Source organism: Halichondria panicea, chromosome 17 (genome assembly GCF_963675165.1).
Source record: "Halichondria panicea chromosome 17, odHalPani1.1, whole genome shotgun sequence".
NCBI lineage: Eukaryota > Metazoa > Porifera > Demospongiae > Suberitida > Halichondriidae > Halichondria > Halichondria panicea.
The window spans coordinates 2,158,048-2,185,850 of NC_087393.1; the positions used below are offsets into that span (position 1 = coordinate 2,158,048).

Below are 27,803 nucleotides of genomic sequence, written 5' to 3' on the forward strand. Positions count from 1 at the left end.
AAAGTGGTGCTTAATTAGAAGGGTCCTATGTTTTGAAAAATACTGTAGTTCAGTCCAGTCGCGCACGTGCAGTCTAAAGAGGTCTGTTTCTACAAACAATGACACATACATACAGTAGCGGTCAATATACAGTTCCCATTATGTTTACGTAGTATGTCCGTAGCACGTTAATAAGGAGCGCTGAAAGTACGCTTATGGTACTCTACCACGTACGCTAGCATACGTACAGCGTGTTTATTTTGTACTCTTGTGTTTTGTACCATTTAACAGCTGGATCTATATTGCACTAGTTGTGTAATATGGCTAAGCAAGCGTTTTGCTAAGGACTGTTTGTAAATCTAAAGTCATTATTTCTTGCAATGTGAAAAATTTCTATGATTGTCCGGGAGAAATACCAAAAAGCATAGAAACTAGAGAGAAAACGAGAGCCATCCGTTACAGTTTTGGTAAGGACTGTTTGTAGATCTATGTATCTATGTTCTAATTTATCGGATGGAAATTGTCTGGGTATAATTGGAACAGACCTTTATAGACCATGCGAAGTACCGAATAATTAGAAGAAGCATGCAGTTGCATTCGACCTAGCTAAATTTAATAGAACAGCTAGTGTGCGACTGAAGAGTTGCACTAGCTATCTAATCCTCAAAGCTATCTAACTTGCAGCACTCTTGCTGGCTATAAAGCTAGATCAAATAATTATGATTATCTCAACCTTTCAAGGTATTGCCCGGATATTTAGAAGATACAATTATGGTAAATATTCTTTGTACAGTAGAGACTCTGAACGATTTTTCAGTGAGGTACGTATGACTAACTTGTGCACATTGCTAGCATGTGTTATTTCGACATGCATATAATTATAGCTAGTTATTGAGATACGACAAACCAGTAGGACCACCGTCGCTTTGTGTGCCGTTAATCATTCCTTAAACGCAAATGCAATGCCGCATGTACTTTGAAAAATTGCAATGGTACGATAAAATTCAACGCATTATCAAAACGGAATGCTTTACATTGGCTTTTACTGTACATTTACATATACATGATACATGAGCGTCTATTTGAGCTATACTTCAAATTCAGGAATCGAAATAATGAATACAACTACACTGACTCGTACACTCACCTCTTTTTGTACATCAACAATGGCCCCAGCTTCAAGTAAGAGCTGCACACACTTCTGGTGACCATTGAAACTGGCTGCGTAGAGAGAAGACTCTCCACTCTGTAGAAAGTCATGAACAAAAACAGTGCATGTACCCACCATGTTTCTATTAATAGACTATTGACCCAGGCACTTACTGACACAGCCATTCTTTCGTTAGACGCTACACATTTTGACCACTAATTAAGCAAAAGGTTATAGGCTCCCGACAGAGAAATTATGGAGATGCCAAAGCTACATAACATAAAGCTACTAATAGCTTTTATACACATGATAAACAATTTAATTTTGCTGCATGCAAAAACTCAGAGAGTGGGTAATGACCGACCATGATTGTTGTTAAAAACGATTGATGCCAAAAGTTCAAGTCTAAAATTAATGGCTGCATTAGCAGAGCCTTGCAGCTCTCTTCTCACTCTTGCAGCTACGAATAGCTAGCGTTCTAGTGCAGAGCTAACTACTAAGTAGAATAGCAACACTCGGTATATAAACAAGTTTGACTACCTGCTCTTCTGAAAAGGCTGCAATGGCATTCCAAGTAAGCAAAACTAGGCACACACACACACACACACACACACACACTACCGTATACCTCGCTTGCGCATGCGCACCGAGGCATAATTATAGCTGTACAACAAACCTACAGGCGACTAGAAAAACATTTACAACGTGAAAAATTGCTAGGATTGGCCGGGAGAAACACCAAAATAAGCGTGGAGACAACCTATCAGACGAGAGCATAACTCCAATCCGCATGCGCTAACCAACCAGATACCGGCTAACGCAAGATAACTAGAGCACTGAAGTGCTAACCCTAAATAAGTAGATCTATAAAAACCAACAGAGTAAAAAAGCAACACCTTACAATTCTACTTTTAATATAGGGACCGCTAAAAAATTACTTTACCTGAAAAAATTATGTAGATCTACTCGAATAAAGGTCGTGTGTCTATAGGCAACGTGCAAGTTTAAGCTTCTTAGCTTTTGCTTGCTTTTATACGATGACGAAGCTTTAACATCGAAATATATGCCATTATTAAAACTAATAACTTGTTGTGTGATGGCTGTAAACGCAGAGCTATGGCATCCAAGTGCAGGCTCATAAATTACAAACAAACAAACAAACAAACAAACAAACCATGCAACGGAATACTATACTCGCTTAATAATGTTGCGCATGTGCAAGCAGTCAGTAGCAGGCTTTCTCTTCAATGGGAGGCCTGTGAAAGAGGCTAACTAAACTCATGAAGTAGCTACTAGTGTACAAACACAACCAATAACTAACGTCACTCCCATTAGTCTTTATGTTGACGTCAGCTTTGGCCTCCAACAACATTCTAACAACTTCACAGTGGCCATTCAGAGCAGCTACCATCAGCGCAGTGCATCCATCCTGTACAGAGTCAAGTGAGGATGAGCAGGTGAACATACGTAATACATCATGTATAGCAAGTAAATTTGGCCTGGAGTAAATTTGATGATTTGGTGAATATCTAGGTAGGGTAAGAAATAAGGTAATCGCCAATTTGCAAACGTGGTGCCACTACTTGAAAGGAAATAATGCTATAGGACATGGTGCCTTAACATAGAAATGGCATGTAGTGTACTGCATGTACTGGGTGCAGGTTACATGTATATATGCCAGTTCTGGCTTACACATTTGTAATATGCAACAGGAATGTATTCTTGCCAAACTCTATTAACTTCCAGTCAATGTATAATTTGTATACAGGTGTACGTAATGTACCGTACAGTCTAGATTAAACACACAATGTCTCACTCGTTTAGTCACGTCATGAGTGTATATTCGAGCGTTTACAACATCCATTAAGTGGTTTAGTGAAACTAATGCATCCGCTTCTCAGTCTATTTCCATGCATGTGCTCATTGGAGCTAGCCCATAATAGTACACATACGTATCGAGAAAGCTTCTATATTTTGAAACAAAGATGAAGTCTACTGTGACTGGTATAGAAAGAGAATTTATATTACGTCAGTCCGAACAGCACAGTCAGCTAGATAGAATTAAGAGTTCTGTGTTGATAGGAAAGATGTACAAGAGTGGTGCAAACAGGAAGGGCATGCAAATGATAATTGTTGCTGAAGATGGAAAAATCCATGCTTCAATTACATTCATAACGCTTTCCAATTACGCATGAGCGGGTACGATTTTAGTCTTATTCGCAATTGAGTTCCTTTGAGTTTGAGGATGCACAGTAGATAAATATCATGTGTTCACAATAATTGCACGGTGTGGTTTAGTGAAAAAAAGCAGTTTTATAGTGAGTAAGATTCTACTCTTTGTTGGTATCAAGAGCTGATATAATAAGTTTTTCTGTTTGCCTCCAAGAAGTATATGCAGGGAACAACTATACGTCCTTTATCCCAAATCTCAGAACAATTTCGATCACCTAATTTTGCCGCAGGTTATGTACCTGCTGTTCCTTGTATGGTATTAGAATGTGTTTGATAGTTCGTAAATGTACATGAAATGTTAATGCACAAGAAACAATTCTTTTGTACGGTAACTGCATGCGAAATGAATGTTTATATCACAGCTAGGCCACAAGCACAATTAAGCCTCGAAATGAGGTCGCGGGTGAGGAACGTATTTTAAGTAAAACCTCACTGTTCGTGAAAATAAGTTTGCGAGATTACGATAATGAGAGAATCAAAGTTGTGCTTAATTAGAAAGCGCTATGCTTCGAAAAAATACGGTAGTAAGGTAGGATGGCTGAACAATCCAGTGTAGGACAAAGGTTGTAGTGGATGAACAATCCAGTGTAGGGCGTGGTAGGATGTATGATAGGGTACGATAAGATAGTCGATTTTAGTCACTATTTATTTTCACCTGTTGTACATAGCGATTGAATTTAGTCACTGGTGATCTTGCTTTGCATGCGTTGTTGATTACATTTGAGGCATGCACAGTTTTGGCGAATTTAATTCGGTCATATAGCTAGATACGTATAGCTAGATCCAATAATTACTCCAATTTGCAAGCATAAGACACAATGACAATCTTCTCTGAACAGGAACAGAATCTTGACTTGTATACTTTTCTTTATACCTAGCTACTTTGCCCATGCATTGTATATTCAAGGCCTCAGACGCAGACAGAAAAGACTTAGTTTCTTAATGAGTGGGTGTAATTTCGAGCAAAAACTACAGTTTTCGAAATTACATTTGCATGCCCCTTCTGTTTGCACCACTCGTGTACATGCTTCCTATCAACACAGAACTCTTAATTGGTTGGTCTCTCTCTAGCTTAATTACTGTGCTGTTCGGACTGATAGGTTTCTACCAGTCTCCATCCTTGTTACAAAATAAAATGCTTCTCCAACTATATAACTATTATGGGAGATAGACTCCATCCTCGCTTAATCTTTTCCAACTACAAGTACATAACTGTAGATAGATGTGTACTATTATGGGCTAGCTCCATGAACACATGCATGGAAATAGACTGAGGGGCGCTTGCATTAGTTTCACTAAACCACTCAATGGATGTTGCAAACGCTAATATACACGAGACTATGTGGTACGTTACGTACATGTACCGTATTCTACCGAGATTACGCCCACCCTAATTGCATGCTACAAAGCAGCTACAGGTGGGATGGGCTTAAAAATAGTTGCTGAAGATTGAAAAATCCATGCTTCAATTACATTCATAACGCTTTCCAATTACGCATGAGCGGGTACGATTTTAGTCTTATTCGTAATTAAAATCCTTTAAGTTTGAGCATGCGCAGTAGATAACTATAATGTGTTCACAATAATTGCACGGTGTGGTTTAGTGAAGAAAAGCAGGAAGTATAATTATGCAGGGAACAACTGCGTCCTTTAACAAATCCCAGAACAATTTCGATCATCCAATTTTGCAGGTTACCTGCTGTTCCTTGTATACCGTAGAAATTGGACTATTAGCACTTACTCGACTATAAACATCTTTATTTTAAGCGCATGCTCAACTGCAGGTTTTTTTGTACTCGAATTGAAGCGCTTTTCTAATTATGCGAAGGATATTAGCAAACATTAATTTTAGAGCTAATTTTGTTATCTATGAGCTAGCTAGCTTGTACAGGTAGCTATAATTTATAGCTGATAAAATATGGGCATGCTGAGAGAACGTGAGACAAAGATGAGGTCTTTTTGTTCCAGTTCCTGGTCAATATGAACGTTTTTATAATAACTATGAATTTAAATGTTTAAAATGAACAGTAAATGAACTGTAGTATATAATATTATAGATCCATTAGGGTTGCCTGCTTGCTCACTTCCTAGCTATAGCTTACGAGTCTGCTCTCATCACAGAGACATCCGGTTACTAGATGGGGCTCGAAAATGACTGCATTATAGGCGCATTCTCGAATATAAGCGTATAAATTAATGTACAAGAAACAATTCTTTTGTATGGTAACTGCTATCAGTGAAATGAATGTTTATATCACAGCTAGGCCACAAGCACTTGAAACGAGGTCGCGGGTACTTGAAAAATGTATTTTAAGTAAAACCTCACTGTCCGCGAACATAAGTTTGCAAGATTACGATAATGGGACCAAAGTGGTACTTAATTAGAAGGGTGCCATGTTTCTAAGAAATACGGTAGTTCCACAAGTCGCGCACGTGCACAGTCTAAAAAGGGCTGTTTCTACAAACAATGGCACATACATACAGTAGCGGTCAATATACAGTTCCCATTATGTTTACGTAGTATGTACGTAGCACGTGATAAGGAGCAAAATAAGCGCTGAAAGTACGCTAGCATTTGTATACAGTGCGTTTATTTCGTACTCTTGTGTTTTTTAACAGCTGGATCTATAGTATCATGGAGTTTTGGGTATATACTAATAGCAAGCGTTTTTCTAGGGACTGTTTGTAGATCTAAAGACCTACAATAAATATGTGAAAAATTGCTAGGATTGGCTGAGGGGAACACCAAAAAGTATAACAACTAGAGAGCATAACTCTGATCCGTTACAACCTCATTCATATGTACGTTTTTTGCATACAGTCAATACAGTTTTGCTATCGTATAGGGACCGTCGCTTTCAGGGCTCGAAATTACAGTATGATACCCGGTCATTATGTGCACATGTCCGATCATTGCACGTGTTAGTCAGACAATTTGTTGGAGCACATATGGTAGAGCTAGCCAGAGATCGCTATATAGGGGTTCGTTAGAATAGCACTAGTAGGAGCCCTTGTCAGAGTACTAGTAAGTAACTCGGAACATAGATAGAGTAAAACTCTACTCTATCTATGCTCAGAACAAGAAGTGTGGATAAATGGATCAGTGAAAACGACCAAGAAATATAAATTGCTTCATGTCTGTACATTGAATGTACGTAGTTAGCTAGCTTAGAGCAAGCATGCAACTGTCTGAAGTTCTTAGTTTATTCTCTCTCTCTGTCTCTGTCTCTGTCTTTGACTGGTGGGTCTCTCTATACAAAGCTTCATGATAAGCTATCAGGCCTGAGAAACTTGGACGAGTTTATTAATGGCTCAATTAATATTCGAGAGTCCAACTTCAGAGATTATGCTGCCAGCCTCATGCACAAGAACCAATGACTGCATGTGTGTGCCTATATAATTAGAATCTAGAAATTGTATGACCTGCACCTTTATGTTGATTGCATGTCAGAGCAAAATTATATGTTGTCAGATCAAAACATTAATCAGACTGACATTTTGATAGTCATACTAATATTTTTAGTGCGAGCCCTGCGCTTTGTATGCCGTTAATCATTTCTTAAACGCAAACGCAATGCCGTATGTACTTCGAAAATTGCAACAGTACAACACAATTCAACGCATTATCAAAACGAAAATGCTTTAAAGGTACTTACATGTGTAAACGAAATAGGAACTTCGGCTTTTACTGTACATTGACGTGCGTATACATGAGCGTATATTTGAGCTACAGTAGCCCTCATATAAAAGTTCCCGTTGCGTTTCAGTTGCACGTAACGTTCCGTTTTTACGAGTCAGAAAACGCTAACGAAACGGTAGCGTATTATTCATAAACGCACCGTAATTACGTATACCGTTCCACGGAGAAAAAACGGGTGGAATTTGCTGAATTAGCAATAATAATTTTTTTCTGATCTGTACATACAGTACTAAGCAAGCTACAAATGTACTAACTTTTCTAGTGTAATCCAGGGGCAAACAAATAGCACACTCAATTAACCGGACATCTGGAATCTTAGATACAGCTACATTATGATCTGATTGTATTATTACTTCAGTTTGTTGAACACTTCATTATAAATTATACACAATCGTATTTCTGAAACGCAAACGCAATACCGTATGTACTTCGAAAATTGCAACGGTACGACACAATTCAACGCATTATCAAAACGGAAATGCTTCAAACGTACTTACATGTGTAGTACGTAAACGAAACGGGAACTTGGCTTTTATTGTACATTGACATACGTATATATGAGCGTCTATTTGAGCTATATTTCAAATTTAGGAATCGAAATAATGAATACAACTACACTGACTCGTACACTCACCTCTTTTTGTACATCAACAATGGCCTTAGCTTCAAGTAAGAGCTGCACACACTTCTGGTGACCATTGATACTGGCTGAGTAGAGAGGAGACTCTCCCCACTGTAGAATGTCATGTAAATAAAAACAGTCATGTACCCACCATGTTTCTATTAATAGACTACTGACCCATGCACGTACTGACACAGCCATTCTTTCGTTAGACATACACATTTTGACCAGAACGGGTAGGCAAAAGGTTATAGGCTCCCAACAGCGAAATTATTACAAAACTCAATAACCAGACACTCCCAGTCACCTGGACCCATTCCACTACCCTAATGACATCACCACTCTCTAGTTGGTAGGCTGATTGAACAAGACACAACTATAATTTTAATATGAATGTGTAACTAAGTAAAGGGTAACAAGTTGCACACTAACACAAACCTTGTTTTGAGTGTTGACTGTAGCCTTGGCTGTTAAGAGGACCCTTACTACCTCATCATGTCCATTCTTACTGGCAAGGTGGAGAGCTGTTGCGTTGTCCTATAGAAATAAGTGAAAACCCTGAGTACCTAGGCATGAAAGGCACCAATCTACACTGTAGTACATGAGGCATAATTAACTAAATCATACATGACATGGACATTGTACGTGCATGTGCTAAACATTCCAATTTTGGTATAATTATTGATAGACAGACGCTCATATCATTTTTGAGATAATTATGGCACTCGTAAAATCTTATCTAAAACTTGCGTAGCGTATGTACTGTAAATGTAATGTATAGTACGTGTCATCAACCAAACTTGTCTGTAATAGCTTACATGCAATTTACAATATTCAGTAGATCGTGCATGTTATAATTCTCAGACTGGTCCTACATAATGATGGTAGATATACTGATGCTATAACCTCTAACTTAATTAATCTCTAGCCTATAGTGGTATAATTATTATTATGTGTAGTGTATGAGAATTGACTATTCTCTGGGACTAAGAGAACACTTACACATGTACATGTAAGTATCCTACAGACGTTTATGGAGAGCACATTGTATAAGTACTCTACATTTATTATGAATTCTGATTTCCAAAATAACTACGGACCAGTCAATGTACAGTGTGTATATGACTCCAGTAACCGATCAATAGCACACAGACTCAACTCTATAGCCTCGATCCCAGGCCGCACTTCCTCTGAGAGTGGGCCTGGTAGTGACTGCTTGCGCATGCGCTAACCATTAGCCAGATACTGGCTAACGCAGGATAACAACGTGTATGCTCAGTAAACAATGACATCATAACGAACGAAAGTGGATTGAAGGAAGTAGATAGAAAGTTTGATTTAGCCCATCTGATAGCTACCTTAGCCTGCTATGCTAACAAAAAACTCACAGCCAGCAACAGTGTGAATGACAATTGTCTGAACGGAGTGAAAGCTGACACTAGCCTATAATTATGGACAGGCCACGTCCATCTAATACTAACTTTTATGAAAGTCTACTATACTAATAAAGAAAATGAAAGCACCGCAGGTGCTGATGCCTCGGTGGAGATGCCAAAGCTACATAACATAAAGCTACTAATAGCTTTTATACACATGAGAAACAATTTAATTTTGCTGTATGCAAAAACTCAGAGAGTGGGTAATGATCGACCATGATTGTTGTTAAAAACGATTGATGCCAAAAGTTCAAGTCTAAATTAATGGCTGCATTAGCAGAGCCTTGCAGCTCTCTTCTCACTCTTGCAGCTACGAATAGCTAGCGTTCTAGTGCAGAGCTAACTACTAAGTAGAATAGCAACACTCGGTATATAAACAAGTTTGACTACGTGCTTTTCTGAAAAGGCTGCAATGGCATTCCAAGTAAGAAAAACTAGGCACACACACACACACACACACACTACCGTATACCTCGCTTGCGCATGCGCACCGAGGCATAATTATAGCTGTACAACAAACCTACAGGCGACTAGAAAAACATTTACAACGTGAAAAATTGCTAGGATTGGCCGGGAGAAACACCAAAATAAGCGTGGAGACAACCTATCAGACGAGAGCATAACTCCAATCCGCATGCGCTAACCAACCAGATTCCGGCTAACGCAAGATAACTAGAGCACTGAAGTGCTAACCCTAATAAGTAGATCTATAAAAACCAACAGAGTAAAAAAGCAACACCTTACAATTCTACTTTTAATATAGGGACCGCTAAAAAATTACTTTACCTGAAAAAAATTATGTAGATCTACTCGAATAAAGGTCGTGTTTCTATAGGCAACGTGCAAGTTTAAGCTTCTTAGCTTTTGCTTGCTTTTATACGATGACGAAGCTTTAACATCGAAATATATGCCATTATTAAAACTAATAACTTGTTGTGTGATGGCTGTAAACGCAGAGCTATGGCATCCAAGTGCAGGCTCATAAATTACAAACAAACAAACAAACAAACAAACAAACCATGCAACGGAATACTATACTCGCTTAATAATGTTGCGCATGTGCAAGCAGTCAGTAGCAGGCTTTCTCTTCAATGGGAGGCCTGTGAAAGAGGCTAACTAAACTCATGAAGTAGCTACTAGTGCACAAACACAACCAATAACTAACGTCACTCACATTAGTCTTTATGTTGACGTCAGCTTTGGCCTCCAACAACATTCTAACAACTTCACAGTGGCCATTCTGAGCAGCTACCATCAGCGCAGTAAATCCACCCTGTACAGAGTCAAGTGAGGATGAGCAGGTGAACATACGTAATACATCATGTATAGTGAGTCAATTTGGCCTGGAGTAAATTTGACGATTTGGTGAATATCTAGGTAGGGTAAGAAATTAGGTAATTGCCAATTTGCAAGCGTGGTGCCACTACTTGAAAGGAAATAATGCTATAGGACATGGTGCCTTAACATAGAAATGGCATGTAGTGTACTGCATGTACTGGGTGCAGGTTACATGTATATATGCCAGTTCTGGCTTACACATTTGTTATATGCAACAGGAATGTATTCTTTCCAAACTCTATTAACTTCCAGTCAATGTATAATTTGTATATACATGTATACGTAAGGTACCGTATAGGTATTAGGGGTTTACTGTCATAAACCCCTAGGCACTGTGTATTAACTGATATATGTCTCATCTGATTGGCTGACTGGTTGCTATGCATCCAGCTATATAAGCTTGCATGACTACCACATAGCAACACTAAGAAGACAACTAGGAAAAAGAGAGCTCGTCCACACCAGGGCTCCTGTCCACACTCGACTCAAAGCCTTGCGCAGCTTAGACAGAATATGAGCAGTCAGCCCCTCCCTCCAGCGAATGGTACGAGCCACTCCCCCTCTCTGTGCAACTAGTCAGCCCCTCCCTCCACATACCTACTGCAGCAACCAGCCAGAAAAAACAACACAGCTAGCTCTAGACAGTGTCTAGTAAGCAAGAAAAGGTAAGCTTAAAATAGCCACTCCTATGTTATTATTAAACTGGCTTCTTTTCTTTGAATACAGCTAGAAACTAAAAAGGCCTAGTGCAGTGGCGTGGCAGTACTAGTGCTAGTGAGCAAGGCTCAGCCTGAGCCCTAGCCCTCTCCCAGAGTGTCTCTAAAGCAGCTCCTTCTGCAAGTACACAGCATAATTGTTGATGAACTAGTCTACAGACTACACCCGACTCTATGTTTTCATTTATGACATTTTGTTTCTCATGCAAGACATTTCATTCATCTTCATTCATCGAAAACACCATCATTTTATTTTTGTTGCATATTGCTTGAGGTGCCAATTTATGAGCCATATTTTCCCTTGTAGCCCTGAGGTGCCAATTAAACCCCACTAGACTACATGGCAAAAGTTTAGTAGGTGGGAAATATTCTCGATTAAACACACAATGCCTCACTCGTTTAGTCACGTCATGAGTGTATTCGAGCGTTTACAACATCCATTGAGTGGTTTAGTAAAACTAATGCATGCACGCCCCATGTGCTCATTGGAGCTAGCCCATAATAGTACACATCTATCTACAGCTAGTTATGTACTTGTAGTTGGAAAAGATTAAGCGAGGATGGAGTCTATACTGTGACTATCTTTTGTAGTAGAAAAAGAAGTTACATATGGCAGACCTATAGCATATAGCATTCCGAAGAGCTAGAAAGAGACCAGCCAATTAAGTTTTCTGTGTTGATAGGAAGCATGTACAAGAACAGAAAGGGCTTGGGGAGGAGGAGGAAGCCATAATAATACAATATATTGTTCATGTAGCATGAATGCATACATGTTTGTGATACTGTAAGAATTTCTTAACGGGTGAACCTGTTTTGAATCACGCACATGCACGGTCTACCGTTTCTAAACAAACGTGGCAATTCAATCAAAGGTACGTACATGCACGTGCATATAATAATGAATGCAAGCGTGTATTTAAATCAGAATCTTAAACTGACAGTTTAATCATAGATTGAAGAGGGAGAGGGATTGGAAACGGAAATTACATGTACCTTGAATTATATCCGCGTTACGCCGGGGTTTAATCGAGGCTATGTATGTATCTAACCTTGAGTAAAATCTAGGCTAGATAGTACCTTGAGTGTGCTAGATTATACTACATTTGTACTAAAACTTGCACTTCCAACTGACACTTGAGACCATAATTATGGGACACAGTACACCAATGAGTTGCACAGTCTTAAAGCGTTCTATAGGTACATAAAGATCTCATAGCGTGACAAAAGAACGTCTTGTACCTCTAGCTATCTTCACAAAAGTCAAAATTCTTTTCCAATCCAACTGATGCTCACCATTAAGCAGGGTTTCATACAGGATGTTTAGCTGGGAGGGGGAAACGTTTAATTGAGGGGGGTCTGAGGGTCCTCTCCCGGAAAAATGTTGAGGAATGGTTATCTGAGGTGCAATTTGGGTTTTTTGAGTGCTTCAAACTTAATTACTAGTCTATAGTTTTATTGGATGAGATTGTAGACATTTTTAAGGAGAAAAGTCATACATTTTTATTATGACATCATTAATTTCCGATTTCTAGGGGGGGGGGATTTGGCTGGGGTGGGAAATCCCAGGGCGCCCCCCCCCTCTGTATGAAACCCTGTTAAGGGACATGAGAATGATGTTTTGGGGGGCTCTGAATATCTTGTAGTGATCATAATTGATGAAACATTGTTTCCCGCGTGTTGAGTACCAATCCCTCTCCTTCTTCAATCTATGGTTTAATTGAGTCAATTGAACGACTCCACGCAATCCACTGATCAATATCGTATAGTGCATAACTTTCGAGACGCTTAATTTTCGCTATTTTCGAGAATCCTCCATGAAAAGAACAAAATACTTAGTTAACGGAAGATTCAACGTTATTTGACCAAACAGCAAAACACGAAATGCTTTTAGAGGCACTTTCCACGAAAATTAAGTGCCTCGAAAATGTCGCGGTCGCGGTCATAGTAAAATGCAAACTGAACTCATGAAGTAAAGTAACATAAACACAACCACTCGTTTACATCAGCCAACTGATCACAATCTAACATACAAAGGTGAAGTTAGACCATGCACGGCTACGATGGCTATCTAGGTAGGGTTAACGTAATGCTCCCCAGAAATTAGGTAATCGCCAATTTGCAAACGTGGTGCCACTACTTGAAAGGAAATAATGCTATAGGACATGGTGCCTTAACATAGAAATGGCATGTAGTGTACTGCATGTACTGGGTGCAAGTTACATGTATATATACCAGTTCTGGCTTACACATTTGTTATATGCAACAGGAATGTATTCTTGCCAAAGTCTACGTATTAATTTCCAGTCAATGTATAATTTGTATACAGATGTACGTAAGGTACCGTATAGTCTAGATTAAACACACAATGCCACAATACTCGTTTAGTCGCGTCATGAGTGTATATTCGAGCGTTTACAACATCCATTGAGTGGTTTAGTGAAACTAATGCATGCGCCCCTCAGTCTATTTTCATACATGTGCTAATTGGAGCTAGCCCATAATAGTACACAGCTATCTACAGTTATGTTGGAAAAGATTAAGCGAGGATGGAGTCTATACTGTCACTATCTCTTGTAGTAGAAAAAGAAGTTACATATGGCAGACCTATAGCATTCCGAAGAGCTAGAAAGAGACCAGCCAATTAAGTTTTCTGTGTTGATAGGAAGCATGTACAAGAACAGAGAGGGCTTGGGGAGGAGGAAGAAGCCATAATAGTTCATATAGCATGCATGCACTGAATGCATACATGTTTGTGATACTGTAAGAATGTCTTAATGGGTGAACCAGGGCAAAAATTATTAGAAAATTAAAAAGCGCCCTGTTTTGAATCACGCACATGCACAGTCTACCGTTTCTAAACAAACGTGGCAATTCAATTAAAGGCATGCATGTGCATATAATAATGAATGCAAGCGTGTATTTAAATCAGAATCTTAATCATAGATTGAAGAGGGAGAGGGATTGGAAACGGAAATTACATGTACCTTGAATTATATCCGCGTTACACCAGGGTTTAATCGAGGCTACGTATCTAACCTTGACTGTCTGCTAGATTATACTACATTTGTACTAAAACTTGCACTTCCAACTGACACTTGAGACCATACTTATGGGGCACAGTACACCAATGAGTTGCACAGTCTTAAAGCGTTCTATAGGTACATAAAGATCTCATTCTATAGGTACATAAAGATCTCATAGCGTGACAAAAGAACGTTTTGTACCTCTAGCTATCTTCACGAAAGTCAAAATTCTTTTCCAATCCAACTGATGCTAGCAGGGTTTCATACAGGATATTTAGCTGGAAAGGGGAAATGTTTAATTGAGGGGGTCCTCTCCCGGAAAAATTTTGAGGAATGGTTATCTGAGGTGCAATTTGGGTTTTTTGAGTGCTTCAAACCATACCTTTTTTAATTACTAGTCTATAGTTTTATTGGATGAGATTGTAGACATTTTTAAGGAGAAAAGTCATACATTTTTATTATGACATCATTAATTTTAGATTTCTAGGGGGGGGGGGGGGAATTTGGCTAGGGGTGGGAAATCCCAGGGCGCCCCCCCCCTGTATGAAACCATGTTAAGGGACATGAGAATGACGTTTTGGGGGGCTCTGAATATCTTGTAGTGATCATAATTCATGGAGCATTGTTTCCTGCGTGTTGAGCACCAATCCCTCTCCTTCTTCAATCTATGGTTTAATTGAGTCAATTGAACGACTCCACGCAGTCCACTGATCAATATCGTATAGTGCATAACTTTCTAGACACTTAATTTTTGCTATTTTCGAGACTCCTCCATGAAAAGACTTAGTTAACGGAAGATTCAACGTTATTTGACCAAACAGCACAACATGAAATGCTTTTAGATGCGCTTTCCACGAAAATTAAGTGCCTCGAAAATGTCGCGGTCATAGTACAATGCAGACTGAACTCATGAAGTAAAGTAACACAAACACAACCAATACATTTCACTGGATTACATCAGCCAACTGAACACAATCTAACATATACAGTTATACCATGCACGGCTACGATGGCTAATTTACAGTTACCATAATACTATAGCTTAGATACAACTACACTGACTCGTACACTCACCTTATTTTGTACATCAACAATGGCCCCAGCTTCAAGCAAGAGCTGCACACACTTCTGGTGACCATATAAACTGGCTAACCAGAGAGGAGACTGTCTCCACTGTAATGTAAACAATAACAAAATAGTTATTAGGATTTGTCCTCATGCACTCACTGGTCCATGCAACACCACTCCTATATACGACTGTATATTGTACATACATAGTTTAATAGACACACATCTGGTACACCCATGAAAGTGATGCTCAATCTGCTTAACGACAACCTCACCACCTGAGATACATCTATATATACCGTACCCCCCGCGAAAATAAGCCCACCTTTTTTCGCGAGGGTACGGTAGTCTTGATTTGACACTATACTGCATGTAACAGTGGAACCATGCTTTACGGCCATCCCTGAATAACTACGATCTGTTACATTATAACAGCCAAAATCTATAAGCTCCAGATTGCAGACACGTGTATACTTCAGTATATAGAGGCGACCCCATAACGGGCAGAAAATGATTGCTGAGATATGTATCATTGTGCATGATCTATGAAAATCTAGCTCTAACTTGATCCTATACAAAGCTTGCAAGACCTAAAGAGAAACATTGATTTTGTAGTACAGTCACATAAATGAAGCTCTCAACTACATACACCTCTCTGTATCAAAACCTTACTCCCCATGGCAGAAAATTTACGGGAAGGAGAAAACCGCCCCCGCAAATTTTTAACCAGAAACACACTAATTATCGCGTAGAAGCGCATGCAAATGGCAGAAAACTGCTACTTACCTTCATCAACAAGACAGTTAGTGATAGAGCTCATTTCTGCTCATTCTACATACCTAGTTGGCTAGTTATCCAGAAGTTAGCTAGCCAGAGGTGAGTTACTGAAATTTGAAGTTAAATAGTACAGGAGGCAAGGGCCTCCTCTGCCTCATTGCTAGTTACGCCCCTGCAGGGGCGTAGGGAGCTTTGGGGGCTGGAGTCCCCCTTCCTCTGCAGAAGTACCAACAGGAGTCTTTCTTCTATGTACAACTTTTGAGCGTGGGCTACTACAGCAATACAGTACTGGTACAGATTATTGGCACGATCAGCATGCCCAAGAGCTAGCTAGTAACTTGAGACTGCAGTGCCCTAAGATAAGCTTACATCATGGAAGTGACGTTTATACTTGTGTACTGTGAACTAAATAATGCCAGAAGTTAGGTATGTGAGACTAATTTAAAGCTGCCTTAATTGTCACAGACACTGGACCACTATTTCACAAGGAGTAGTGAGCCTCAAGCAGCTTGCCAAGCTCTAGTGCAATTTGAGTGCCGATATGAAGAACCAGCAAAGTAACTGAATAGCTATACTGTTGCTAGTTAGACATCAGACATTCAATGTAGAATCATCCATAAGATGTTAAAACTGCTAGCTAGAACTAGCTGTAGTTGGCCCTAATCATAATTTTTGTTCTTGTTTATAGCAGCTGATTCCTGGAATTGAGTAATTGATTAGGAGGAGGGTATAGTTTCTGGTGTAACCCCCAAAATGTATGGTGCATACGGGGTTCTAGCAATAAGCCTCCCTTCCCATAATTCTGCCTACACCCCTGCATGGGGTCCGTTATAATTACAGACACTGTACCCTCTGCTCAGGAACTCTATATATATCTTTCGATTCCCCAAGATCAGCTTTTGAAAATAACCAATCTCAGTCACATGCCTAACCAGCAAAAATTGAATTACTGCTTTGCCGTGTTTTGTGGCTGCTTGTTTCTGCAGCCTTTTCAAATCTAAAGAACCATTTAGCAGAGTCCTAAGGTTCAAAATTACGGGCTAAAATTAACTCTACAGGTGAACGGCAATTAACACTTTAAATTATAACATAAACTATGCAGAACGGCCTTTCCCCAATGGTATTCGTTATAAAGGGTTCCACTGCACAACTAACCTTGTCTAGAGTGTTGACATTAGCTCCAGCTCGAATAAGGACCCTCACCACCTCATCATGTCCATTGTTACTGGCCCAGCAAACAACAGTTGTGTTATTCTACAAATGAAACAATGTACATTGTAACATAATTATAGCTGCAATTAACAGACACGAACACTCATTCTTCTCACCTCATCAGCCTGGTTGGGATCAGCCCCACCGTCCAGTAGCTCCTGAACCACACCCACATTACCAGCCTTGCACGCTTCCAGGAGTGACTGCACGAGTAAAGGGCGTCATAGTAACAAATGTCAATTACCTAGATGCGGGAAACGTGATAGAGTAATTAAGAACCTAATTTCAACATGTTAATAGCACAACTAACGGTCCTAAACGAAAATCTAACCACTATATCTTCTAATTTATCGGACACTTCTAATTAGCCCAGACCAATTTTCTAATACAGCAGACACTCTGGTATTTTAATTTTACAAATGTTTTGACAATACCTTGAAAGTTGAGATACATTCGTAGCATAATAGCCAGCAAAAGTGCTGCAAGTTAGTTTAGATAGCTACCCCATCCTACTAAAATGGTTGCCGCTAACCAAAAGACAGAAAATAAAGTCTGCTACAACATAGTCAATAACACATACCTCATGCATACCCTCACGCCCCATCCCATTTCCCACATTCCAAACAACTTTTTACGCCATTTGTAAGCACCATTGCACATAAGTCTTCCTTTTCATTACTCATTAGAATGCTTTATCTATAGTTTTATTGCTTGCTCCATAGTGACCCCTCGTTCAGGGGGTTGCAATTGTGTAATGTTTGGGGTTGACAGTGTTCAATTTTTTCCCCCATACCCACCAGTCCAGGGGGTTATAGCTTAATTATTGCATGGTGTCCTGATTGATACCAGAGTCTGCCAGTTGCAAGGGTGCCTGTAGGCCACCTGCCTCTAGGCCCAGGAGGTTAGGGGGTGGGCTAGTCACATGACCCATTAACTGTTGAGTCGGCATTCCTAGTGGCAGTATTTGCTGAGTCGGCATTTCTAGTGGCGGCACTTGCTGAGTCGGCATTCCTGGTGGAGATACTTGCTGAGTCGGCATTCTTAGTGGAGGTATTTGCTGATTTATCATTTCAGGCGGCGGTGGTGACTGTACACTCTAATACCGTATAGCGGGTAATTTTCGGGGGACAAAATATTATACAAAATATTCATGGTTCAACAATATTGAGACATTTCGTGGGTAATATGTTCGTGGTTGGAGCTTGCACTGCAGGTAAAGGTAGGCAAGGTCGCTTCATTCGTGGGTAAAATATTCGTGGTCAGACCTTCAACCACGAAAATTACACGCTATACGGTAGTACATCTCCTTTTAGTTTTAAACAGAAATTGCATTGTCTATTTAATACTTAGCATCATATATAGATACATCTTGTTTAATTTTCAGTTGAGCGCCAAGTAAATTCTGGAATTATTGGCGCTTACGTAAATTAGAAAATAAGATTATAACGCGGCCTGTAGTCGAGGCTCTATATACAACTGATCTATGATAGCCTCGTGGAAACACTACAGCTAAGGCCACTCCAAATGAGACTGTAGTTTCCCGTCCAATTCGCGCTTCCTGCTTTAGCTACCGCATTAATAGTCATTATGGCCATTATTTCTCTAATTATCCAATGAAATATTGAAATAACTTTTTTCTTGTTCTTTTTTTACTGTTTGTGGGTGTATGTGTGTATGGTAACATTTTTATGGGTGATTAATTAAATTCATTGATGACGCAACACATGTATAATGAGTAATGAATAATGATAATACTGCTCACACCCGCATATAATTTACTAGAGTCTCTGACGGGAAACTACAGTCTCGATCGGAGTGGCCTAATAGTACTCTTGCTAAGTGCAACTCTAATAATTAAATCCTCAAAACTGGAATTATAGTTTTTTCTTATTTTGTGCGCCACTGGAAAATCAAAATTAATTTTTAGTGATGTTGTAATTAGAAAGGCGGTATATACCATAATTATACTCTATAGGACAAACCCAAAGCTTTTGCAAATCTTGCAATTATGGAAGCAGCTAGTGCTATAAGTATGTACTTACACATGTGCTGACAATCACATTTCCCTGTGGATACACTACTACATACGTAACATAGGAAGTAATTAACCCTCTCCCTCCCACTCACCATTCTGGGGTGCCTGTGACACAGCTCTCTGAGTGAGCTGCTCACTTCCTCAACTGCTGGTCTCTGCTCGGGTCGGTCGTGGAGGCAACAAACAGCGAGAGGATAAAGGGCGTGGTTCTCCCCCATTTGAACATGGACGGATGTGTTTCGTCTCATCAGCTCCATCTTCCCCTCACGTTCGTATTGTGTCTTGTTTGGATCAGTGGATAAAATTGTGTACACCTTGGGCAAGTCTCCGATGACAGTGTGGATGATGAGATTCCCGAAAGAGAAGATGTCCAGCTTGGTGGTGTAAATGGGATTCTCCACTTGGCTTTCCGGAGACATGTAGATGAGGTGTCCCGGATTAGTGGACAAGATGGTTGGCACTGTTGGGTCTACGTACCTGGACACGCCCAGGTCTCCGATCTTGGCAGTGAGGTCCTCAGTGAGCAGAATATTGGGAGCAGTGAGGTCTCGATGGATGAGGGGAGGGGTCAGAGAGTGAAGGTAGCGAAGGCCCTTAGATACATCGTACAGGATGTGGATTCTAGTGGCAAGGTTTGCCTCGGGATTCTTCTTGACAAAGTCGGCCAAATCAGAATGAAGCCTCTCCATTATCAGACTGATGTCGTTCTTGTCATGGCCATAATGAACTCCCTCAAAGCTGACCACGTTGGGATCATCCAAGCTCTTCAAAATGCAACACTCGTTGCGAAATTTTCTCACAATGAACTCCCTCTGCTGAGTGGGGGCATGAGGGTAGTAGTTGTCAGCTTGGAGCAAGATATTGTGAAGCTTTTTTGCAATACACTTTTTCCCGTTCACTGTGACTTTGAAGACTATTCCATAGGCCCCAGAACCCACTTTGTTTTCCTCCAGGCCCAGTCCCTCCACCTGGACCACCAGAGCATCCAGATCCACTTCAGACAATTCAGCCATCTTTCACAGAAAAACTTGGATGGATATAAGGAGGGCGTAAACAAGCCATCACGCATGCGCAGTTATAGACAATCACCTGGGAATTGGAAGCGTGCTTGATGGGCATACCTAAACTTACTATAATGTTTGTTCTTCATATCTTTACCTTACTTAGATTTCGATTTATATCTGTCTACCCGTTTGTACTTACCTTAACTACTCGTTTCGCCATAAAGGCTAAAAAAAAAAAAAAAAAAAAAAAAAAAAAAAAAAAAAGCTGACTCTGCATAGCGCATGCTGAGGCTGGCCATGGCCGGCTGGACTGAACATTATGAGCTGAATCATGGTACATGGTTTGGTCCTATTTGCTCTTCAAAAGTGGTAAGCCAGTGTTAGAATGCCAATTTACAAGGCATGATACCACACCACAGAATGCATCAACTGTATGAGTTTTATCATATGGTTTTATCAAGCTCATTCACGACCACATGATCGATACGCTTCAAAGAATTATGGAATGTTGTCAATATTATTCACAAGTTACCATTCCCACATGTGCCCACAATTTTATGGTAGTGGTATTCAAAGCATTTTTGGAGACCTCGTTTCTAATTCTCCTGATGGGATATAAAAAAAACATTCACCGATTGATGTAATTACAGCGCCACCATAATTACAGCGCCACGTCAGCATTAGCATAATTTTTAAGGTCCTAAAAAAAGAGCCTACCGTTGCTTACCGTTGCTGGGATTATTTTTTTTCTGGCATTTATAAAAGGCTTGTTTGAGACATCAAGACAATCATCCTGCATCTTTGACTTCCTTCACACTTCTGAACAATTGTCTAACCCATAGCTACAGTCAATAAATGTTGTTTACGAGTCACTCAGCTCTCTAGAAAGTGAAACTGAGCTAGACCATGCCCATTTTCTCTGCAAATTGTATATACTAGCTATAGAACATAAGCGCCACCATAATTTAGGCGCCAGCTGGACTGAACCCACTTTTTTATAATCTAAAAGATGCACCACTCAGATTTACGTCAGTTACGGTATACCGTAATCGTTGTAATTGTAGCACCATTAGATTCGCCACTCCTGGCATTGCTCTGGTTTAAGACTATGCGCCAACGCCCTTTAGTATAGTATATACGTAGCCAGGGTGTGGCAAAGGGGGTAATTGCCCCTGAATCTTTACTATTCAGTTCAGGTTAGTGCATCTGATCTAGCTGAGCACCCCATTTTCTTTCGAACCTTGCTGGCAAGCAAAACGCTTTAGTCTTTAAACTGTGATCTAGACTATAGTTCTTGTCCTTAGCTAAAAACTGGTAGGTGGCAGGAGTAAAGTGTATCCAAATAGAGAAATGTAATTAACCCTAAAGTGGGTGTGGTTGTACATTTATAGTAGTGATTCGTATTCAGGTGTGCATGCGGCTTGTTTGAGACATCAAGACAATCATCCTGCATCTTTGACTTCCTTCTCGCTTCTGAACAGTTGTCTACCCCATAGACGTCTAGCTACAGTCAATGAATGTTGTTTACGACTCACTCAGAGTCAAGCTCAATAGCAAGTGAAACTGAGCTAAACCACGGCCATTTTCTCTGCAAATTGTATATACTAGCTGTAGAGCGCCAGCTGGACTGAACTCACTTTTTTGTAATGCGCCACTCAGATTTACATCAGTTACGGTATACCGTAATTGTTGTATTATAGCACCATTAGATTCACCAGGAGTAGATTCACCACTCCTGGCGTTGCTCTGCGCCAACGCCCTTTAGTATATACGTAGCCAGAGTGTGGCAAAGGGGGTAATTGCCCCCTGGATCTTTACTATTCAGTTCAGGTTAGTGCATCTGATCTAGCTGAGCACCCCATTTTCTTTCGAACCTTGTTGGCCCGGCAATCAAAACGTTTTAGTCTTTAAACTGTGATCTAGACTATAGTTCTTGTCCTTAGCTAAACTAGCTTGCATGTTCTATGCAAATAAAACATCAGGCCACACCCAATTAAGTAGAGATAATTATGATGTTATTATCAAGAGGCGTGGCTTCCGGTCAGAATTTCGATCCTCTGGCTCATCTCTTGCTCTTGATATTTCATATAACTAAACTGCTGACTAGACACACAAATAGCGCAGACTCAGTATATTTACAGCTTTTAATTCTTTTATTCACACGTGATCTCAACATCCTTCCAACCTCCTCTGCATGCCCTCAAAATCAATCAATATAAATGTTGCTAATGATTCGTAAATAACATGACTGTTCTATAATTCTCCTCATGATGTTCTGTATATAAGATACATGCCAAATGTGGGCAATTCAGTAAAGTGTTGAATGTCCTTGTTATTCAGATACTTGGATGGCTGTTCTCCTGACAACATGAAGCCTGAGGTCAAACTGCACTGTCCATTCTTCTCACTCTGTCAGGCTGTGTTCTGTGTGTGTGTGTTCAGGCGTAAAGGCACTACTGGACTCACCAGATGGTGAGTTACAGATCAATGTACTTTGTGTGCCATTGATAGTAGAAAGCCTAAGCCTGGTAAAATTAATGACTCCTCAAAAACGTGTTAACTTGTAGTAGTTACACATCGTCACATCACTGATAACACTTTAGACAAACTACCGTATATCGGGTATATTTCGAGGTTATAAACTTTTTGCAGATTTAATTTTCGCAGAATAGCAGCAGCATGCTATTAAATTCGTGTTCGGGTGCATGCCTAATAAGCAAAAACCGTGAACATTTATACCCTCGAAATTATACACGCTAAATGGTAGTTATTGTTGTGTAGAGGAGTGAAATTCTTCGAGACAGCTCAATTTTGAGAGAGTCGTCTCGACTCAACCCTCTCAAAGTGAGTATAGTTGCCCCGGTTGTGACCTGACTGTGTGCATTGTGTTAGACTTAATCTGCATTTTGTCCATTCCTCACCCTCACAATCTGTCCACCCACCCACCCACACACACACACACTCAGGTGTGCCTCCCAACAGTAGTGTGCTATATATTTGCCATTGAGGCGTACATGAGTGTAGTATTGTAAAAACTTGACGCTTGTACTTATTCTTATTAGTTAGTTACTATGGTGTTTGTTAGGAATGTATGATTAGCCCTTAACTGTTTCCTGTATGTGTGCTTTTTGTTCTATTGTTCTATTGTAAGGAGGCCCTGCGTGTCTCTTCTATTTATAGCTTGTCTATTTATAGCTGTGTGTCAGTCCGTCCATGTGCTTTTGTCTTTTGTCTATTAACTTTCTAGCTGTCCAACTGTGTGTGCCGTGCTGATTACTCTAGCCAACATGTAGTTACGTTGCTAAGTAGTTCCAGTGGCATATCTAGAAGGGGTTCTTTGGGCTCAATTGAACTCCCCTCTGAGACATTAGTGAGTGGGAGGCTAAAGCGACTAGTTAGCAAGGTGTTCCTTTATTACTAGCTTTGACATGCACTTATCACTACTTATACCTTTAGTTGCTTTGTCTGTGCAGTTTTTGTGACCAAAAGGGCTAATTAAAACTCTCCAGCGCATACTGACTGTTTAGAAAAAGACAAGTGATTATTAGGATAAAATTGTCGTAATGCGCATGCAACTGTTTTGAAGAAGTGACGAACCTTTTTTGGGTAAAAGATCCGCTACTGATCGATGAGTTCCATGACCACATAGTGCTCCGGCATGAACTATATATACGTGTTTGAGGGATTCACTCTATTATGTCTGTACCGTATAGCCGGTAATTTTCATATGGGACAAAATGTTCGTGGTTTTCGTGGTTAAAGCTCTGACCACGAATATTTTACCCACAAATGAAGCAACCTTGCCTACTGTGCATCCAGTCTAGAGAGTGTAGAATACAAAAATAGGTGAGTTAGTTGTACTTAAATGTATCTCAAGATTGGAATGTTTCTAAGAAATTGTGCTGATACCATTGTATAGGTAAAAAAATAAGCTACAACATGATTCAAAAATATTTCCCGTTGTTGTAGTGGGAAATCATTTTAGGAGTGATCGTAAAAAAATGTATATACGTAACATCAATTATCTCCGGAACTAAAGTATTTCTGGACAAATTTTTCTTATCAAAAGTTAGACAATTTATTCAAGCTTACTTTGTGTAATTTTTGGACATTAGCCGTAAGACCTTCTTAAAATCTCTCCCTAACCAAAACGGCACTACAAACTAGCAATTTTGAGCACTGCGGAGGATGTGTAGATATTTAAGCAACATTGAACCTTTCATAAGATAGCCAAACTATCTATAGATGTTGTGACAAATTTCCAAACCTTAGCCGGAACCGTTGGCCTTTTCTCTCCCTAACCGATTACCCACTATATACACCACAAACCCACCACCTTATGTTTTCATGGAAACAATTTTGGATATGTTGTAGCTTATTCATTCGCCTACACAATGGTATCAGCAGATTTTCTTAGAAATGTCCAATCATAAGATATTTACATTTAAATACAACTATACTCACAGATTTTAGGTATTCTACTCTTTAGACTGGATGCACTGTACCTTTACCTGTAGTGCAAGCAGCAACCACGCAAATATTATCCGCCACAAAGTGACTAAATATTGCTCAACCACGAATTTTTTGTCCCCAAAAAATTACTTGCTATACGGTCCATGCACATTCACTCATGTGTGACTATTACTCAGCCTGGGATACTTTTTGTACATGCATACTGTTTACAGTACCCGTCTTTACTGCAATATTTAATTGAGCCTATAATTATAAATTAAGTGATTACTAGGATAAAATTGTCGTAAAATTGTTATTGCAATAAAGTTTAATTGAGCCTATAATTATAAATTATTATTAGTGCTCACCAAAGGAATCGGGTTTGCTGTTTCCTCTAAAATAGATCTGGATAATTTGTATGACTGTGCAATTCGTGAATAAGAAAACCAGCTAGTAGTTTAAATTGCAGTATTAATTATATTGCTGTATATATACCGCAGGCATTCAGTGACACCCACACGTGCATGTGTGTACGTACTACTCTGGAATGCTTTTTGTATACAGTCAAATAATCCCACCTGTACTTCAATAAACCTTAATTGAGCCTATAATTATAAGTGCTCAACAAAGGCTGTCTGCAACTGAAGTAAACAGAGCCACGTATATACCTGACGTGTTTGCAATTTATTGAGTCAGTGCTCATCACTAAGCAACTGGTGACCAGTTTTTGAGGCTTCAAGCAGCCATTATACCCTCAATCACTCTGACAGGTGTTCCGAAATTCAGAAAATTTACCACTTGAGTAAGTCACTAGTATACTGTCACATTGATACTTTGAACAAGATCCCACACATGTAATTGTGTTAAACCAAAGCTATACTGATCTAAATAAGTAAATTACGATAATTATAATATAATTATGGCTGTATAATATACCGTAGGCATTCAGTGACACCCATAAATTATGTGCATGCATGTGTGACGTACTACTCTAGAATGCTTTTTGTACAGTCAGGCTATAATTATAACTTCATATAAACTGCTCACAAAGGAATAGTTTGCTGTTCCATATATCTGAAGTAAACAGAGCCATGCACCTGAATAATTTGTACGTGTATGGTGTAATTTTTGTGAATTTTGTCTAATAACTATTTTCAAGGATAGCAGTTTTTTTGCGGACTTATAATTATATTGAACAGGCATTTTCACGATTGAAATGTTCTGGCTTGATGAAATTCAGAAAATAATAGTCTTGAAAATTGTATTCCTAGCCACATTTCTTGGAATGTACTGACAATTTAATGGGAGCATGACTCTGTAACGTAGCAGGTAATTTTCGAGATATCATGTTACACAGTCACTTACAATACATGCAGTAACACCACAATTATAAGTATAGCATACGTATACATGTATGTGAACATCTGGATATATACATCACATCATCAGATTTGCAACATTTAAGTTGGGCTATAAAAGAGAATGACTGGATGAGGCAAGTATCTCTGCAGATACTATATCCAACTTCTCCTCATCCTTAATAACAAGCTTCAACCAATAATTATGACTAGTTCGACTGCGTAAGTATAAGCATGTTCTTATAGATCTAGATTTAACCGCCATCATACATGCATGCAACATCTCTACAATTGTCTAGCTATAGATACAGTATATAGATCTGTGTTAGATTTAACCTTATGATTTCGTTTTCCCTGCAGAAAGCCTGATGTTATCCTGTATGAGCATGATTTCAAAGGCCAGACCCTTCCCCTTTCCAAGGCTACCCCCAACTTCGTTCCTCTCAACTTCAACGACAAAGCCTCCTCTGTTGAGGTAGTAAGCGGTGTGTGGACTGTCTACCAGCATGTCAACTACGAAGGGAGAAGGCTCACCCTGGGAGTGGGAAAGTACGACTATGAATTCATCTCGAAGAGAATTGGAAATGATGTAATTTCCTCTGCTAGGCCTGCTGAGATAATCCTGTATCAGCATGCCCAGTTCCAAGGGAAAATTCTGAATTTATACGATGACACTCAAAGCTTGGTTCCGCTGGGTTTTAACGACATTGTGTCTTCTATTGAGGTCACCTTTGGCGAATGGTCAGTGTACGAACACGTCAACTACCAAGGAGTGCGACTCGATTTGAATGTCGGGAAATACGACATCGACTACATAACCAAGAATATGGGAAACGATGTCATCTCTTCTGTGAAACTGAGGTAGCACCTTGCATGTATCATTATTATAATTATAGCTATATAATTATTATGCCAGCTATAGGCGATAGTTTTATGTAAACCATTTTGCAGCATAATTTTATTTATTGATTGGTGATTCCCTTCCCCTGTAGAGTTCCTGATATTATCTTGTACGAACATGCTGAATACAAGGGCCAGACTCTTCCCCTAACAGAAGCTACCCCTAACTTTGTTCCTCTCGGCTTTAACGACAAAGCCTCCTCCATTGAGGTCACAAGTGGAAAGTGGACTGTCTACCAGGATGTGGACTACAAAGGGAACAGCCTCACTTTAGGAGAGGGAAAGTACGATTTCAGTTTCATCTCAGGAAAAATCGGAAATGATGTAATTTCTTCTGCTAGGCCTGCCGAAATAACACTGTTTGAGCATGCTAAATTCGATGGAAAACGCATGAAATTGTCTAAAGATACTCCAAGTTTGGTTCCGCTAGGTTTTAACGACATTGTGTCCTCCATTGAAGTCACATTTGGTGAATGGAAGGTGTATGAGCACGTCAACTACCAAGGAAAGAGTCTCCTTCTGAAAGTTGGTAGGTATGACATTGACTACATCAAGAAGAATCTAGGAAACGATGTAATCTCCTCTGTAAAGCTTGCTTGAAAAGAACACTTACACACTACAGCTTAGCTTACAAGAACAATACCAGTATGCAGTGTATCCAGTCTATAGAGAGTAGAATACACATAATATTTATGGAGTAGTTGTACTTAAAATGTATCTTAAGATTGGAACATTTCTGCTGATACCATTGTGTAGGTAAATGAATAAGCTACAACATATATAATTATTTCCTCAAAGTTG

General features: G+C 39.6%; 3 protein-coding genes across 4 annotated transcripts in view; 2 read left to right on the forward strand and 1 right to left on the reverse strand.

Annotated features, from left to right (window-relative positions):
* LOC135350761 (serine/threonine-protein phosphatase 6 regulatory ankyrin repeat subunit B-like) overlaps positions 1-20,373 on the reverse strand; it is a 248,755-nt gene extending 228,382 nt beyond the window's left edge. Inside the window, exons 1-8 of the mRNA XM_064549592.1 lie at positions 19,381-20,373; positions 17,370-17,456; positions 17,197-17,295; positions 15,271-15,369; positions 10,294-10,392; positions 8,122-8,220; positions 7,696-7,794; positions 2,459-2,558 (exon numbers count right to left, since the gene is read on the reverse strand). Of these exons, the coding sequence (XP_064405662.1) occupies positions 2,459-2,558; positions 7,696-7,794; positions 8,122-8,220; positions 10,294-10,392; positions 15,271-15,369; positions 17,197-17,295; positions 17,370-17,456; positions 19,381-20,301 (1,603 nt within the window). The 5' untranslated portion in view covers positions 20,302-20,373. The remainder of the gene's footprint in view (positions 1-2,458; positions 2,559-7,695; positions 7,795-8,121; positions 8,221-10,293; positions 10,393-15,270; positions 15,370-17,196; positions 17,296-17,369; positions 17,457-19,380) is intronic.
* Positions 1-23,536, forward strand: part of LOC135350816 (putative RRN3-like protein RRN3P1) — a 152,198-nt gene extending 128,662 nt beyond the window's left edge. Inside the window, exon 12 of the mRNA XM_064549662.1 lies at positions 23,259-23,536. Coding sequence (XP_064405732.1) covers positions 23,259-23,324 — 66 coding nt within the window. The 3' untranslated portion in view covers positions 23,325-23,536. The remainder of the gene's footprint in view (positions 1-23,258) is intronic.
* Positions 23,537-25,322: 1,786 nt separating this feature from the next.
* LOC135350809 (beta/gamma crystallin domain-containing protein 1-like) lies at positions 25,323-27,803 on the forward strand. 2 transcript variants are annotated; one of them, XM_064549650.1, is made up of 4 exons: positions 25,323-25,546; positions 26,194-26,324; positions 26,463-26,963; positions 27,095-27,803. In XM_064549650.1, the coding sequence occupies exons 2-4, from the start codon at positions 26,308-26,310 to the stop codon at positions 27,600-27,602; spliced, it is 1,026 nt and encodes a 341-aa protein (XP_064405720.1). In that variant the 5' UTR covers positions 25,323-25,546; positions 26,194-26,307; the 3' UTR covers positions 27,603-27,803. The 2 variants fall into 2 exon arrangements, with proteins under 2 accessions (XP_064405720.1, XP_064405721.1); XM_064549651.1 differs by lacking the exon at positions 25,323-25,546 and having other exon boundaries at positions 26,169-26,324.

What these genes read in the sequence shown, in the direction of transcription:
- LOC135350809 (XM_064549650.1), top strand. An exon ending in ATCTCTTCTGTGAAACTGAG is followed by an intron (nt 26,964 to 27,094) that starts GTAGCACCTTGC and finishes CTTCCCCTGTAG; the next exon opens with AGTTCCTGATATTATCTTGT.